Below are 18,150 nucleotides of genomic sequence, written 5' to 3'. Positions count from 1 at the left end.
TCCCATATGAACCTTCTCCAAGCAGTGGCTCCCAGTTGTGGTCGGCCCTTGAGTGATCTGTTTTACATGATAATGAAAATCGTCCAAGCTACTTTCATCTGTAACTCAAGATTTTAAAATATCTTCAAATTCTACCTCACAGGGAGCCATTGAAGAGAATTCTCAGAATCTCAAGTAGGTTAGTTGGACTTAACAGAACCAAGCCCTGTGCATGACTCATCACTAATCATGTGTAAAAATAGGGCTTTGTGCTTGCTTCCGCAGCACATATCCTAAAATGGGAACAATACAGAGAAAATTAGCATGGCTTCTGCATAAGGAAGCAGCACAAATTTTTGAAGCATTCCATAGTTTGGTCAGTCACTGGAAGGTCATTTGACTATTTGCTGACTAGCTCTAAGGAAACAGTGTGAATCAAAGCAAAAAATGGGTGCCACCAAAATATTGAAATTGTGATTTGTACTAAAAAAATAGTCATGTAAGATGGTCTATGAGGTGATTCAGAGCTGAATAATGTGTTTGGTGCAAAATATGTTGTTAGTGTGTATGTCAAAAATTAGAGAATGTCAACTTACAACTTCTTCATGGAAACTAAAAAACATATAGGTAGAGTTTTGGTCTCCATGTCAGCTGGAATTGAACATCAATATAAACCATTATCCTAAGAAACATCTGCTGGCTCAGAGTTGGAGTCGGTAGAGAAGGATCACTGGTCCAAGCCAGGTCTTAACATCCATTGGTTTTTCTGCCGTTGGTGTGATTGGTCAACTCCGTAATAGTGGACACTCACATTATCTACTTTAATAAGATATTTATGAGTAAATTTAGTTACAAACTAAGACGTAGTTGAGATGCCCAGAATTATAAGCCCTAAGGAGCAGGAAAACTAAGAAGCAAAATTAAGACTTAATAACATTTGCTGAAAACTATAACATTTGCATATTAGAACCTATGAACAAAATATGCATTGGGTTTTATTTGGGATTCCAAGATAATTTTAGTTATAATGTTTAGGAACAGATTATTTCTTTGCTTTACTATTTCTCTGAGCATTTAAAAAATGTTATCTTGTTAAATCTTTGTAACAACCTAGTGAAAGAAGGTAGCAAAGTCCTCACTTTGTTGAAGAAGATAAGCAAGTCATCCAAGAACAAATAGCAGCTGTTCATTATGGAGCTAGGACTTAAGCAGAGTTGGAACGCTTTCTATTATGTCATGCTAATGCAAGCTAATTTACTGGGTCACACTGCTCTCGATTTATGAGCATTTCACCCTACATTTTTGTCTTCTTTACTTAGAAGCTTCAAGAGAAGTTTGTAGAATGTACTCATAAGTGGATGGGATAATACTGTTAAGTTCTGATATTATGATATTGTTTGAAATACTCTAAGAATTTTACATTTGGTAAGTGTTTTACATCAGTATTAAAATAGTAATTTGGTTTATTACATTTTTATACATAGAATTTGCCAATTACTTTCTGACTACGAAGAAAAAGAGATGCTAAAAATCTCTTCTGAAAACAGCAATCCAGGTAACCCTTGTGATAGTGAATTACTTTAGGTCAGTTGTCCCTGATCTTTTTGGTACCAGGGACCAGTTTTGTGGAAGACAGTCTTTCTATGGGCTGGGGGAAGGTGGGGATAGTTTCAGGATTATTCAGTCATGTTACATTTATTGTGCTACTTTATTTATATTATTATTACATTGTAATATATAATGAAATAATTATACAACTTACCATCATGTAGAATCTGTGGAAGATCTGAGGTTGTTTTTCTGCAACTAGATGGTCTCATCTGGGGGCAACATGAGACAGTGACAGATCATCAGGCATTAGATTCTCATAGGAAGCACACAACGTAGATCCCTCGGGTGGGCAGTTCACAACAGGGTTCATGCTCCAATGAGTAGCTAGTGCTATCACTGATCTAGGAAGGGGCAGAGTTCAGGCAATAATATGAGCCATTATTATTGGTTGGCTGTAAGTACAGGTGAAGCTTCCCTGGTTTGCTTACTGCTCACCTCTTCCTGTGTGGTGTGGTTCATAATAATCCATGGGTTCATAATAATCCATGGACTGCTACCGGTCTGTAGCATGGGAGTTGAGGACCCCTGCTCTGGGTGGTCCTACCATAGATAAAAAAGTAAAAGTAAGGAACTTTTGATCTCAAAAGAATGCTGAAGCAAAGTTATGTTACATATGCTTGTCCCAACAAGGTCTCACTATTACTGACTTCATTCCTCCTCATTTGAAGTTGGAAAGAGACACATTTACTTTGTTGGAGGAAGATGTGCTCTTCTACCTGCTGGTTAGTTATCATGATAACAGCAATTTTGTTAGAACAAATGCTCTGCTACCATTTGTCAAAAGATTGTCATAATAAATATACAAATTTCTCAACTCTAGGCTCAGGAGATTATAATAAAATTAGAAAAATGTTTCACAATAACAAAAATGCTAGTATGCTACCTGGTTGTGGACACCTAATACATTGTATAACCCAAACGATATGAGAACACCTTTAATTTAGCCATCAATTAATCAAAGAACTTTTATAAGTTTGGTTTTATAAGTTGCAGGAGATAAAGATGGAGCAGATGTAGTTTTGATCCTAAAGGTGCTCATAATAGAGCTGTCTCTATTTCATTTCTGTGCTTTTTCAATAGAATTTACAAAGAGGATATTTCCATTTATGTTTTCACTTCACTTAACAAATAACTATTGAATGTCTTTTAGATACTAAGCATTTTTCTAATGCAATAGAACACAATTAAAAATACAGACAGGAGTTTGTTATTATCATTGTCATTATTTTTTTATTTTACTACTTTATTCAGTTCTTACTGTGTGCTAGATGCCCACTGGAAGCTTATAATTTATTATATATTGATTATGTGCCAGACATAAGTGAGGAGGAAGGAAAGTTTTGGTAAAAAAAAAAAAAAAAAAAGTAGGTATGATTCAAGGGAAGCATGCAGAGTGAGAAGAATTTTTCTAGGTAAAGAAGCAGAAGAATAATGTTTGACAGAAGGAACATGCAACAAGATTGTGTGTTGGCCAGAAGGAACATCTAAGGAGATTGCCTGTTTGGCAGGAAGGGCAGCAAGTGCAAAAGACAAGATGCTTGAGTGAACTTTGCAGGGTTTCTGAGCAGTTCAGTTCTGCTAGCACCAAAAGTGTGAGATACCAGAGGTTGGGAATGAGGTGAATACTTAGGTAAGGCAAGTTTATGACAGACTTTTTAATACTACAGAAATGAGTAGATTTTATCCTGTGGGCCATGGGATGTTTACCAGGTAGAATGCTTTGGACTGCAAATACTGATGAACAGTGGTGAAAACAGTAGGAACCAGAGTTGTTTTGTTTGTTCAGTGATATCCTAGGGATCCCTCTTGTCCCTCTTTCTGTGCTGTCGACAGTGTTTTATTCATGTCTCCTTTCATGATTGGGTAATCTGCAACAGCTCCAAACATCTTGTTCTCACAACACAACATCTCAAGGGCTTCTTTTCTTCACCTGTGTTTTCTAAACAGGGAGAAAACTTAGAAGTACACAAGGGGCTTCCTGTAACATTTCATTGGCTGTGTTACACTACCTGCTCATTCCCAAACCAGGCACTGGGAATGCAAATACGTGATTAGCTTAGAATTAACGTTTCCCTTTCTAAGGCTGAGGAGGGAGATTGGGATAATAAACTCCCAATAGACTTGTGTTTCTTCTGCAAGAAAGAATAAGGAATGGCTATTGGTAGGGAGTCGACAATGTTTGCTGCAGGGGCTCATTGGAGACATGGGAGCAGGGGAGTCACAAGATTAAATGTGAGTATTAAGGCATTCTGGTTATGGTGTAAAATGGGTTAGCAAGCTTTTCCTGTAAAGGACCAGGTGGGAAATATTTTAGACTATGTGGTCTCTGTCATAACTACTTACCCCTGCTGTTGTCTGCTGTTGTAGAGTGAAAGCCACCATGATTCTATGTAAGCAAACAGGCATGACTGAGCTCCTTTAAAACTTTATTTACAAACCATAAGGCAGATTTAATTTGGAATGTGGCCTATAGTTTCCTGGGATTGGTGGAAGGTTACCATGGAAAGAAACCAGGAGACAAAGGAAGCTTTTGCAATAGTCAGCTATAGTTTTCGTCACACGTCCTTGGACTAGTATCAATGTATTATAAGGTTTTCACCCATCCATGGTGGAATAAAGTTAGGAATCTCAGTTACTCATTTTAATATGTTGGTCTTTGTTTTTATGGTGTTATGCCTTTTTATTTGTTTTGCTTAAGTTTTTCATGTAAGAACTAACATTAGTAGTTGACGGTTTTCTTTTAAATAGAAGCCATTTTGTAAAGTTTATTTTCCTAGTGGCAGTGGGAATATAAAGCAGAGGCAGAAGAGAGGTATAGTCCATATGATTTAGTGATAATTGAATGAGAAAGGCTTGGGGGACCGAGAGAAATGTCAGATGATTTACAGGTTTCCAGGTCGTACACTAGTATTTAACCTGGACATGAGGAAGGAGTAGGAAATTTTCTGGTGAATACAGAAGAGCAAAGAGCTGCAGGTCAGCAGGAATGACCGTTTTTTTCCTATGCATGTTTAATGGAATATTCATGTAGTATATTTTGAGTAGGTAATTGGATAACCAGCATTTATAACTCACATCCTACTACTTTGACTCTCAGTAACAAGACTTATCAAAGATCAAAGAATCTGAAAGTTGATGAAACTGTCCCTGTGTATCACTATCAGTGACCGAAAGTCGGCATCCACAGAACACAGAATTGGGATAGGTGAACTTAATAGATAAAGATGAATATCAGAATTGTGTTCCTCTTAGGGAATGATAGTCTCCATGACCTGTGTGAGTCACGGCTGCCAGAAAAGAAAGAGAGCAAGGAGTGTATTAAAAAAGCACAGCAAATTCAGTCCTAGAGTGCCCTGCTTGACTTCAGTGGGGCATTTTTGTGTTCTTCCTTTAATAACAGCAACATATAAATAACAAAAAGAAGTAAGAGAAAGAGTGTTTTTTTATAGGCTAGTATTTAACGTAAACTTGAGAGTGAGTACCAAGATTATACTTAGAATTTACAGACCGGGTAGGAAGACGAGATAGAAATCTGAAGATTACTGACTCAAACACAGTGTATTTTCATTGCTTTATTGTCACATCTCTGAATTCACAACTATGAATTATATTCGTATGCACTATAACTTTAGAAAGCACCTTCCCAAACCAAATATTAAGTGATTGATTATAATTTCTTTGAATTATTATAGAATTGACTTTCCAAGTGCTCATGAGAATTATTGAGAATTTGCTACATAGTAACATCTCAGCTGTGTCCACAAGAGCTATCTGTCACCTTGTCTTAATGACTATTGGCTCACTAGGAATATTGGTTTTGGCATTAAAATGATATTTTTCTAAATGCAGATAGGACCAGGGATCACTCTTGAACATTAATGTCCAAGCATCTTAAAATTACACATCAGGTTTCATAATCTGACTTCTGCCCCACTCTCCATCTTTAGCCCTTTTCCCTGTGCGCCCTTTCTCTGGCATTACTGAGTTGCTGGTAATGTCCTACTCACTCGTTCACTCTTTCAGGCCTCACTCCTGCTCTTGCTGCTGTGTGGAATGCTGTTACCCTTTCCTTCCCTCTACCACTTTTAATCTGGCTAGCCTCAATATTTCAGTCTGTGCTTGGGCATGTGTTCTAGAAAAGCCATCCCTGATATGCTTTATTTTCATTGTTTTTAAACCCTAATGCCTAGCATGTATGTAGCAGGACTCAATAAGAAATTTCTGAGTAAAATAAAGACTGTTTTTACAAAGATGATGTGCAAGACTGTTCTCTGCAGTCTTGGAGCAGAGGGGACAGATATGTGGGGGAATAACATAGAGTTCAGGTGGTAAAGATGCAGTAGAAAAATCAGTGAATTCAGAAGGCAGCCTCAAGAAGGAGGTACCTTTTTATCTGGGGAAAGACATGCAGAATCAAGGAAGACTTCACATATCATTGTTTTAAAAGATGAAAATAAGGCCAGTTGTTGTGTCTCACAACTGTAATCCCAGCATTTTGGGGGGCTGGAGGAGGTGGATCACAAGGTCAAAAGATCAGGAACATCCTGGCCAATCATGAAACATCATCTCTACTACAAATATGAAAAATAGCTGGGCATGATGGTGCATGCCTGTAATCCCAGCTTCTTGGGAGACTGAGACAGGAGAATCGCTTGAACCAGGGAGTCAGAGGTTGCAGTGAGCTGAGATTGTGCCACTGCACTCCAGCCTGGTGACAGAGAAAGACCCTGGCTCAAAAAAAAAAAAAAAAAAAAGAAGAAGAAGAAAAAAAAAAAAAGAAAAGAAAATAAATTTGTCAGAATAGTAGAGGGAAACATTTTAGATATTAGGAAGACATTGTGCACTAATAAAGGTGTCAGTAGTAGTTTTGGAAATCATTTATAAGGTACTATTGTTGCAGAAAACAGGAGGCAGGAGAGACCCAGTGGGTGAAACAGGAGGATTTTATTTAGGTGCACACCGGTTCAGTGGATTTGCATCCAAATGCTGAGTCCTGAACAAAGACAGAGCCTGGCTTATAAAGGCAAGCTTACAGAAGCAGAACAAAGGCAGTTAATCATATAGTGACAGTTTTGCAACCTCAGCATAGCTTGTGACTTTGCAACTACATTGAAGGAAAAGAAGAACTTGCAAAATATATACATTTGTACAAATAGCTATGAGTAAATGCTGAGGGGAAGGGGAGACGGTAAAGGAATTTGTTTTCTTAACCTTGCTCTGGGATGTCTGGACCCATACCTGTGGGCTCTGGCTTCTTGGACAGGGTCAACACAACCTTACCTGGGCCCTGCCTGTTACTATCCTTAGAGTCAGAGTAGTTAAGTGCAGGAAAACTTGTTTCTCTTTAAAACTAAATTTCCTTTTCATTACATTTACTGCTTCATGATTAGGAAGTGGAGAACAACATTCTGTGTTACCTTATATGTTTCTACTGTATTTTAAAATTGTGTTTCTGGTGGTTTTGTTCATTTATGTTGGGTGGATGAATTTGTGAGTGAATCTCATCAGGCGTCTCCCCAAGTGGTTTGTTGAAGTCTTAGAGAGTGATTTCCTAAGTAACTATTTCATGAAACACTAAACACTCAATTTATGAGATAAAATAAAATGTTGTCTTAAATCTATTTTTATAAAGGCAATAGTTTTTAACTGTTCTAAGTGGTTCATTTTAACTGAATATATGGATTTCTCAACAGAACAAGACTTAAAGCTGACATCAGAGGAAGAATCACAAAGGCTTAAAGGCAGTGAAAATAGCCAGCCAGAGGCATGGAAAATTTTACATTTAAATGTTTGATTTAATGTTGTTTTCTTTGCTTTAATAATATTAGGTAGTCCAAATGAAATTATCTTTCAGACTAGGTTTTGAGGATGAATAGATTCTTTTTTCTAAGAACTTTTTAATAGATTCATAAAATTTAATAAATTCAGCAACCTCATTAACAGAAGAATCAATAGATTCTAAGTTAGCATTTGAAACTTACCTTAAAAAACATAACCACTATAAACTTTAAAATACTCTTACTTTACAATATTCTTATTTAAAATATTCTTATCTGCCTTTTTGATTAGCTTATAGGTAATCTTTCCTTTTGGAATAGAGGCAAAAGAAATTCCAGAACTTTGTTCTTTTATTCTTACAGCACCCTGACATAATAAAGAAAGTAACATCAATTATTGGATTATATTATTAAGCAATAGAATTATGAACAATGTAACACTGATGGTCCCTGAGCTGGATTCGTGGTTGAAGAGTAATCATGGCCAGTGATTGAAAATCTGCAGTTTTATATTGCAGTCACTGATAGCAAGGTGAAAGATATATTCTGCCTTGTGATCTCTCATTGACCTCAGCGTTTCTCTTCAGGGAGGGAACCAGGTCATAAAAGCAACCCAAATGCCTATTACAAGAATCGTATCTTGCAGAATGGGACCTTTGGTGTTAGTGCAGAAACACAATAACATTTGAACTTACTGCAGTTGCAGAAAATGAGTACAGATTATTAAAATTTTTATCCACTGTCGTTAGTACACATTAGAATATATTAGAACTGGACTTAAGCAGATAAACTAGATACATAACACTATCATATTATGACATATAATTTCAATTAAAATTTAAGAATTTGCATTTCTTTCTGTTTGGTGTTGATTTCAGCTCCTAATAACTGAAAGCATGCCTACAATTCAGTTAGTAATCTGTAGAGGCTCACTGGTTAGGGTTTGGTGAGGTAAACTCTTTTCAAGTGAGGAAGACTTTGCAACACTACAAATCATCCGCTGATGCATTTTTGGCAGATTTAACACGTAATAAATTAAGTGGAGTCCAAACAAATGGTGACAAAGTTAAGTTTGCTGGTTCATGTTTATCTTCTCCCGTTGGCTAAGGTGAATTATTTTTCTCATGTTAGTCAGAAGCCAGTGATGTGGCAGTAGCTGAACGTAGATTAAAAAGTTAATTTTTAATTTTAATTAATCATTTATTTTAACAGTTAAATTTTAATTTTAATTATTTTCTAATTTTTCATTGTCTATACTTGATTACTTAAAATAAAATTATTTTTAAAACATGCATTCCAAAAGAGGAAACATCACAGAAATACAACAAGCAAATTAACCTTCTATTTTTGCATTTGCAGGAAATGTCTCAAGAACCAGAAATAAACAAGGATTGTGATAGAGAGGTATACCATTATATTCAAATGTTTCTGTTGAATTAGATTTTTACATTATGTTGTTTAATAAAGTGTTGTAAGTATAGGCACACATGATCCTATCATGTAAGTAGCATAAATCATCAGTGAAAAATTTAATATTTAACTCAGAAAGAATTCTGTAGATTGAGTTTTAAAGAGATACAAACCCCAGAAATATTCTTTCATTATTATGGAATAATCCTGAATGGTGCCGTAAAGTGCTAGGTCATGCGACTTTAGGAGCTTTGGATTAATCATTTTATCTTTCTTGGTTTTAGTCTGATTATCAATAGTTAATGAGGCTAAAGAAGATAATTTCTTATTCTGTGTATCTTCCAGCTAGAAAATTGTACGGCTATCGAATGTGAAATTTGGGGAACATCTTATTTTCTGGGCATCCACGCTTGTACCTCAGCAGTTTCACTCTGCTCCTTGTGTTGTGGCGAACTTTGGTTCCCATGTTTCAGTGAGAACCATCATGTTTTTGATATCCCAGGGACCAAATGAAAAAAAATGATCAAAGGCAGTGGGGGAGAAGAATATCTCAGTGCAGAAAAGTGCAATCTTCCTTTCTATTCCTGAAGCCCCACAGTGTCTCATCCTCTAAATCTGACTGCTTAATGTGAGATCTAGGTGGTAAAGACAGAAGAAGACACATTTTGCATCTTTGTCTTTTTATTTGTGTGTTCCCACGAGTCAAATGGGATAAATACATATATAAGATTCTGAAGAGTCATTGGGAATAAAAGCACAAAATGAAGGAGGGCCCTTTTTGAATTTTGAAAAATTCTGTTTTATTCAGTCAAGCAGAAATGAAGCAAACTTTACAATGATATGATAATTACATCTTAAAATTAGATGGTAATTGTTCTGTATACATGATCAAACTTAAGTGTGAAATATTTTTAATGACTACAATAATGACAAACTGAGTCAATTGATAAAATCAATCAAAAAGGTTCTTTTTATTCAATAAAGTGAATATCCTTAATATCAAACTTCCACTCAAGGCTGAAGAAGACATGAAGAAGCACGGAAGTAATAATATGGGATTACCAGAAAACCTGACTAAGGATGCCGCTGCTGGCAATGGTGATGATGGATTAATTCCACAAAGCAAGAGCAGAACACCTGAAAGTCAGCAATTTCCTGACACTGAGAATGAAGAGTATCACAGGTAAGCCTCTGACAACATTTAATAGGAGACAGCCATATGCTGTCAAACTAATCCTAATTTGGGCTAATATTCATGATTAAAAATTTTATATTTTTCCTAGGATATTCAGCCTTGCCTGGTAATCAGAAAAATGAAAATCAGCAAAAAATGAGTTACCATTTTTTCCAGTCATTAATTTATTTGAAAAATAACGAGTATTGGCAAATGTGAGGGGAAAGGAATTTCTTTACATTTTAGTGAACTTTTATTTTAGCTTCAGAGGTACATGTGCAGTTTGTTATATAGGTAAACTGTATCATGGAAGTTTGGGCTACAGATTATTTCATCAGCCACATAATAAGCAAAATACCCAAAAGGTAGTTTTTTGGTCGTCTCCCTCCATCCATGCTCCACCCTCAAGTAGACCCTTTTGCCTGTTATTCTCCTCTTTGTGTCCATGAGTTCTCATTGTTTAGTTTCCACTAAATGAGTAAGAATATGTGGCATTTGATTTTCTGTTTCTGCATTAGTTTGCTTAGAATAGTGGCCGCCAGCTCCATCTGTGTTGCTGCAAAGGAAATGGTCTCATTGAAAAAGACATGTCGTACACTGTTGGTAAATGCATTTCGAAAATTAATTGAGTAGCATATTCACACACACATATATAACATAGTAAGGATATATATGTATGTTAAGGATACTTGTATAGATTAGTTACGTATATACTTACATATAAGAACATTTATTACAGCTTCATTATATCAAAAGATGGGTCCTTATCAGTAGGAATTTATCATTATTAAAAGTAAATCCTTACCAATAGGAAATAGCTCAATTTTCGTTCCCAGAAAATAATGTAGTATGGAACCATTTTTTACAAATGAGGTTAGATCTAGAGTATACGGATTATTTCACAATTAAAATGTATTTAAAACCTTTACTTTGATAACACATCTTAAGATAATTTTGTTAGAATTCTTGTAATATCTGCTGTGTTGCAAATGGAAGCTGCATGCTCCATTGACACTGTACCTTGATTGCTAGTTATTAAATTTTTGTTGTCAGTGCCTGAGTGCTGAAATATTGGATCTTCAATCTGAATATTGCCAAGGGATTGTATGGAGATCTATATTTAATATAAACATTTCAGTATATTGGGTAAAACTTTTATTAAAATGTATCAAAGGATCTTTCATCTACTAAACCAGGATTTGGTCAGATTTTTCTGCAAAGAGTCAGTTAGTAAATATTTTAGGCTTTGCAGACTGTATATATATTTTTGAGACAGGGTCTCTGTTGCCCAGGCTGGAGTGCGGTTTTGTGATCATGGCTCACTGCAGCCTCCACTTTCTGGGCTCTAGTGATCCTCCCACCTCAGCCTCTCTGCTAGCTGGGACCACAGGTGTGCAACATCACACCCAGCTAATTGACTCTGTGAACTGTAGAGTGAATAAGCGTGGCTGGGTTCCAAGATACTTGACTTACAAAAACAGGCAGTGGGATTTGGCCCACAGGTGCTAATGTGCTGACCTTGTGCTAAAAGGAAGGTGCTACTAATGCAGTAACTCTTATTCATAAAAGTGTCCGGCATGTGTGACATTATCCTTCCTTTTAGAAAAGGATATATTTCAGTATTCACCACACCACATTTTTCCACAGTGACTTCATATAATTTTTTAAATTTCATTTATAACATAAGACTATTTTCTGCATTTCTGCCACTTTATTCCTGTGAATAGAACTCAGTAGTTTACTGTGATCAATTACTTTGTATATTTGATGAGTATCAACTGTTCTAGAATTGGCTGATTTTTATCAAGCCAGAAATACTCTCCTTGAAACGTTTAGTGTTTCTTGGTCTTTATGTATAAGCATGAACAAAGTGATATTCAGCTTATGGAATCTAGAATTGTTTAAGGTGACTTTTAGTTCTATAGTTTTAAGGATTTACCACCTCAGTCTGGCATTTTTAATGCCACATGTGTATAATTTTATAACTTTTAAAATATATAATTGTTATGTAAAATTTGAAGACTACACCTGTTATATAAAATTTGAAATTAATTGTCTATTATTTTCCATGACTGTGGAAGAAAATAACAACATTCTCAGCCATGACTTCTAAGTATGATGTCCTTAAAAGAACATGTCTACACTCATGAACTCAATTTTCTTTTCATTCACTCTTGATCTCACACCAGTAAGTCTTCAGTTTCAGTACTCCTCCAACGTTGTTTTTCCTCAAGATTATCACTAATTTTTTTCTGTAATAAATCTAGACATTTTTCGTACACTTCATTTTATTTAATCTGTTAGCAGAATTTGAGCCAATGGAGGACATCTCCTCTCTAACAGCGTCTTCAATTTGGCTTTCAGGACCTCAGTCCCTCAGGCTTTTCCTCCTGCCTTTCTAATCCATTCATCATGGCCTCTTTTGCTTGCTCCTCCTCATCTTTCTCCATTTGGACATTGTTTTTTCCGAGGGCTCAGTCCTCAATCTTCTCTCTCATGACTTTTTCTTTTTTTGAGACAGAGTTTCACTCTGTCACCCAGGCTGGAGTTCAGTGGTGTGATCTCGGCTCACTGCAACCTCCACCTCCTGGGTTCAAGTGATTCTCCTGCCTCAGCCTCCTGAGTAGCTGGCATTACAGGTTGGTGCCACCATGCTCAGCTAATTTTTGTATTTTTAGTAGAGACAGCATTTCCCTATGTTGGCCAGCCTGGTCTCAAACTCCTGACCTCAGGTGATCTCTCTGCCTTGGCCTCACAAAGTGTTGGGGTTGCAGGTATGAGCCACTGCTCCCAGCCCCTCGTGACTTTTTCTACCGTGTATATGCTAGTGATTTCCAAATGTATGTCTCTGGCTCAGATCTCTCTCCCTAATTCCAGATTTCCATATGAGCCTGCCTACTTGATATCTCTATTTGGTTAGCTATTGGGTATCACACACTTGTCAGACCCAAAATTGGGCTACTAATGGCCTTCCTGAAATCTACCCCTCATGTATTCTTTCCTACTTTGGTTAAGGGCAACTCTTCCAGTTGCTCTGCCAAAAATCTCGTTGTCATTCTTGACTCATCTCTCTCTCCGTCTCTGACACCTTACATCTATTCTCTCAGTAAATCTTGTCAGGTCTACCTGAAGAATATGTCCAGAAGCCAGTCATATCTTCTACATCTGAGCCACCCTCATCTGCAGTCTACATGAGTGTCATAGACTGGTAATTGATAGTTCTGGCTTTTAAAAACTTCCCTTTTCATCAATTCTTAACTCAGTGGATGTACTTAAAATATAAGTCAAATTGTGTCAGTCCTGTGCCCCAGCCCTTCTGATTGCCTCCCATTTCACTCTGAGTATGTGTCAAATTTCCTCCTAATTCTCTCCCTTGCTCTGCTTTAGCCACACTGAACTTCTTGCCATCCCTTATCTACCCCTAGTGCTTAAAGACTCCAAGCACACCTCTGTACTTGGCAGTTCCCTGTGTCTGGAATGCTTTTTCCCCACATATCCTCCTAGCTTACTCTTTCCATTCCTTCAGTTCTTTATTTAAAACCTCCTTTCTGCTAAGAAGTAGAAAAAGGGTAAAAAGAAACACATTATGGAACAACCACTTTCTGAGGAAGAACCATGTACTGCCCAGATGCATCATGCTTAAGATTCAACTGGGAGTGTACCAGGGAGGCTCTCTAACGTAACCAAGGGAAGGTTCAATGAAACAAAGTGATTTATCATCTCTAACTTCAAATCCATTTGTATCTTGACATCAACACTCTTAACCTTATATCATCATTTCTTAGAGTCTTTGATATACAAATAAAAGGTTTTTTGTATTAGAAAGAAAGAAATCCCCTTTCTCAGCAGAGACTTTTCTGACCATCCCAACTTTCCTACCACCCTCCCCATCAAACACATAAATGTTTCATTTTCCTGCTTTAGTTTTTCTCCTCTAACGTACTGTATATTTTGTCTTCTCTGTCTGTTGTTATTGTGTGTTTATCTCACTCTCATGAATAAGGATTTTATTTTTCACTACTATATCCTCACTGCCTAGAAAAAGGCCTAGCGTATTGGATGTAGCTACCTAATAAATCCTTATTAAATGAGTGAATGGAGTTTATCCTGGGTATGTTGTTTGATTGATTCTCACTGTAAAATTTTGACATGGGTCATTCTATTAGTTTTGTCTGGTAATTATATGCATTTTAGTAATAGTTTTGGCTTTTTATAATAAGCTACATTCTTTATATTAATTTTTTTATTTAGGGAGAAAAGCCCAATATTGTGGTTATTCATTATTTATTCTTTTATTTGTAATCATAATTGTAATTATGGTAAACTGAGTCAGAGGAATTGCAAACTTTACTAGTATTTTATTTGATTTGATTTTTGAGATAGAGTCTCACTCTATCACCCAGGCTGGAGTGCAGTGGTGGGGTCTCAGTTCACTGCACCCTCCGCCTCCTGGGTTCATGTATTTCTCCTGCCTTAGTCTCCTGAGGAGCTGGGATTACAGCGCCATGCCACCACACCTGGCTAATTTGTGTATTTTTAGTAGAGACTACTAATTTCACCTTGTTGGGCAGGCTGGTCTCGAACTCCTTACCTCAGGTGATCCACCCACTTTGGCCCTTCAAAGTGCTAGGATTACAGGCTTGAGCCACTGCACCTGGCCACCTGCTTTAAAAAAAAAAATTGGGGTGGCACATTTAATGAACTTACAAATTCTTTTCAAGGGATTATGAACCTTTGGTATTTGAAATAAAAAGACAGAGTTGGAAATTTTTTGCTTCCTATAGTAAGAGGAATACTGGTCCGGCACTGGCTATTCTGATGGAGCAGGTGCTGCTGCTTGGCTGTATTTCAGAAGCAAGCTGCTCACATCTGTATTGGTTGGTGAGCAAGACCAGTGGTCATTGATTGGTTGATTAGATTTCAAACTGGCTCTGGGTGGCTTCTTGTTACCATTGGTACAGGTCATTTCTTTCCTAAGTTACACTCAACTTTAACTGAACATTTTCTGTTTAAAAGTTGCCTTCAATTAACTATGTTCAAAATGAAACTATTTTATATTCCAGAATTTTAGACCTCATTTTAAAATTGTGGTCACGATGAATTGGTTAATAATAGCTCTCAGGAAGATCTATTTACATTTTTTAAAATACATATTTCTTTGCATAATTTATTCCTTAAAATTAATTGCCTTGTTTCTGTTATTGGTATTTCTAGAAGCTTTTGTTCAAGTCCTAACATAAACTCCAGTAGGAGATTTTAGTCTCTTTGTCAGTTAATATATGTATATGGTAGTGATATTCTCTTTTTATATTCCTTTTCTTGTTCACTGTCTTCTCTGTACAATAACAGTAATATTCTTATGCATTTTTACCTCATTAAAAATAATTACAGTTTTCAGGTCATGTGATGCCAACATGTTTGTTCCTTTTGCTTGGTGTGTGTGCTGCTATTCAGGCTCTGTTGTGGTTCTACATGAATGGCAGCTTTTTAAAATAACTCTGTGAAGAATGACGTTGGTACTTGGATAGAAATTGTATTGGATCTGTAGACTTCTTTGGGCACTATGATCATTTTCACAATATCAATACTTTCAGTCCAGGAACATAGGATGTATGTTCATTTATTTGTGTCATCTCTGATTTTCTTCATTGGTGTTTTCCAGTTATCCTTTTATAGTTGACTCACCTCCTTCGTTACGTATTTTCCTAGGTATTTTACTCTTTTGCAGCCATTGTCAAAGGGACTGGGTTCTTGACGTGACTCGCAACTTGGTTGTAGGTAGTGTATAGTGGTACTACTCATTGGTATTTGTACATTTTGTAGCCTCTGAGACTTTACTGAATTCATTTATCAAGTCTAGGAGTGTTTTGTAGGAGTCTTTAGGGTTTTCTAGGGATAAGATCATATCATTGGTGAAGAGATAATTTGACTTTCTTTTTTCCAATTTGGATGTCCTTTATTTCTCTTGCCCAATTGCTCTGCCTAGGACTTCCCAGTTTTATTCTTAACATGCATGAAATAAAAGTAAAATCAAAAGTGATTAATGATTACTTTATTTCACATTTCTGTCACATACACAGATAAAATTAATTCAAAGTTGTATGTTAAAAACACAATATTAGACCCTGTCTTGTTCCAAAAGGAATTTCTGAGTTGTCTATAAAATACAGAGGAATCAAGAATATAAGTGGAAAGTGTTTCCCAAAAATAAATATAAAAAGTATGGGTTAGCACAGGGCTTCCCAATCCCCAGGCCATGGACCAGTACCAGTCCCTGGACTGTTAGGACCTGGACCACAGAGCAGGAGGCTAGTGGCAGGTGAGCAAGCAAAGTTACATCTGTTTAAAGCCACTCTCTGTCACTCACATTACTGCCTGAGCTCCTCTTCCTGTCAGATCAGTGGTGGCACTGGATTGTCATAGTAGTGTGACTCAAACCCTGTTGTAAGCTGCTTACACAGGGTATCTAGGTTGTTCACTCCTTATGAGAATCTAATGCTTTATGATCTGTCACCATCTACTGTCACCCCCAGATGGGACCATCTAGTTGCAGGAAAACAAGCTGAGGCTCCCACTGATTCTACATTATGGTGAGCTATGTAATTATTTCATTATATATAAGTAATAATAGAAATAATATGCACAATGAATGTTATGTGCTTGAATCATCCTGCAACCATCCCCCAACTCAGGTCTACAGAAAAATTACCTTCCACAAAACCAGTCCCTGGTGCCAACATGGTTGGGGAGAGCTGGGTTAAGAGATGTGAGACCCCTTTGCCTTGTCTTGGATTAATGTGCAGATATGCATTGTGTGAATGACATCTGATGGCACCATGTTGCCCTGTAGATCATTTTAGGGACACCTCCAGTATTTCATGAAAATCAAAATTTCTTCTAGTGATGAACAAAATGATACCCAGAAGCAAGTTTCGGAAGAACAGAATGCTGGAATATCACAAGAGATTCTGACTGGTAAACAAGAGCAGATGGAAGTGGCTGAAAAGAAAATGAATTCTGAGGTATTTTCTTTAGTCATTTTCAAATGTTTTAATATGTGTATTTATTTAAAAGACAACTTTATGTATTTTGGAAAGCACACAGGATTTTTAAAACAGAAGTGCAATGTTTAGATGCCTACATGTACATTGTGGAAGGGTAGAATGCTTAAACAGTTATGAATAAATGCAATTCTTATAACTGACTGTAAAAATATTAGAAAAGTAGTATATTGATAAAACTTTCTTCAGAAAAAGGAACTTAAAGAACTTTAAGAAATTGCTTCTGTCCAAATATATGCATAGCTAAGGTTCTTACAATGGTGTGGTTGATAGATTAGATATCAGAGAATAAACCCAATTTAAAAAATATTCTCAAGGTTATTAATCTTATATTTTATGCATTTGTGTTTTTTATAATTCAGAGAAAGGCTTTTCCAATTCTGAAATTCTAAAAATCCTCTAGTGACTTATTTTTCATGGTCTTTAAATAAGTATTTCAACTTTTTGGAATTTACACATTTTTAGATTTGAAGTTTTGTCCAACTTTTTTCCAGTTAAATATCCACTATGGGAATTTTTTCCTTATACAAATATAAATGTCATCCTTTAATTTCAGAAGAAATCATGATATGTCATTCTCTTGAGTGCTAATTAAAAGTTCCCTTTGTTTACTTAGGTTTCTCTTACCAATAAGAAAGAAAAAGATCTCTTGCATGAAAATCGCATGTTGCAGGAAGAAATTGCCATGCTGAGACTGAAAGTAGACAAAATAAAAGAGCAGAGCCAGCTAAGGGAAAAGAAACTTTTGGAGGAAATTCAAAGTGTGAAAGCAAAGAATGATAAACTTCTAAAGGCTGTAAAATTAAGGGAGGATCATTAACAAAAGTCAGCATTTAAGTACAGTGGACAGCTTAGCATGTTGACAACTGAGAATAATGATAAACTTCTTAAGGCTGTAAAATTGAATGAGGAAGCATGAGTAAAAATCAGTATTTCAGTAGAGTGGACAGCTTAGCATTTTGACCGCTGAGAATGCTCAGTTCTGAACTGCAGAATGTAAGACACAGCTAGGAAACACTGGAAATGGAAATCCTATCATGTCGTTTTAGACTGACTACTGCCCTACATGACTGTGATAATGTCAAATAGATGAAAGAGACTTCTTTACAGAGAACAACATGAACAGGTTTATTTACAG

The 18,150-nt window shown here is 36.3% G+C and overlaps 1 protein-coding gene and 1 non-coding gene across 5 annotated transcripts in view; both read left to right on the top strand.

The window, feature by feature from the left end:
* LOC135964377 (POTE ankyrin domain family member B-like) overlaps positions 1–17,931 on the top strand; it is a 29,296-nt gene extending 11,365 nt beyond the window's left edge. For 2 of the 4 annotated variants that reach the window (XM_065522595.1, XM_065522594.1), the window contains exons 7-13: positions 1,464–1,534; positions 7,284–7,354; positions 8,727–8,771; positions 9,794–9,960; positions 16,853–16,973; positions 17,629–17,775; positions 17,884–17,931. In XM_065522595.1, coding sequence (XP_065378667.1) covers positions 1,464–1,534; positions 7,284–7,354; positions 8,727–8,771; positions 9,794–9,960; positions 16,853–16,973; positions 17,629–17,775; positions 17,884–17,931 — 670 coding nt within the window. Of the gene's footprint in view, positions 1–1,463; positions 1,535–7,283; positions 7,355–8,726; positions 8,772–9,793; positions 9,961–16,852; positions 16,974–17,628; positions 17,806–17,883 lie in introns of all 4 variants that reach the window. The other 2 variants (XM_065522592.1, XM_065522593.1) reach the window with 1 other exon arrangement.
* Positions 249–355, top strand: LOC135965780 (U6 spliceosomal RNA). The gene has a single exon (XR_010578893.1). It is a non-coding gene; the product is annotated as a U6 spliceosomal RNA (small nuclear RNA).
* Positions 17,932–18,150: the final 219 nt, after the last annotated feature.

This window comes from Macaca fascicularis, chromosome 10 (assembly GCF_037993035.2).
Source record: "Macaca fascicularis isolate 582-1 chromosome 10, T2T-MFA8v1.1".
Classification (NCBI taxonomy): domain Eukaryota; kingdom Metazoa; phylum Chordata; class Mammalia; order Primates; family Cercopithecidae; genus Macaca; species Macaca fascicularis.
The sequence above is the reverse complement of the archived record's forward strand: the minus strand, read 5'-3'. Positions and strand labels throughout refer to the sequence as shown.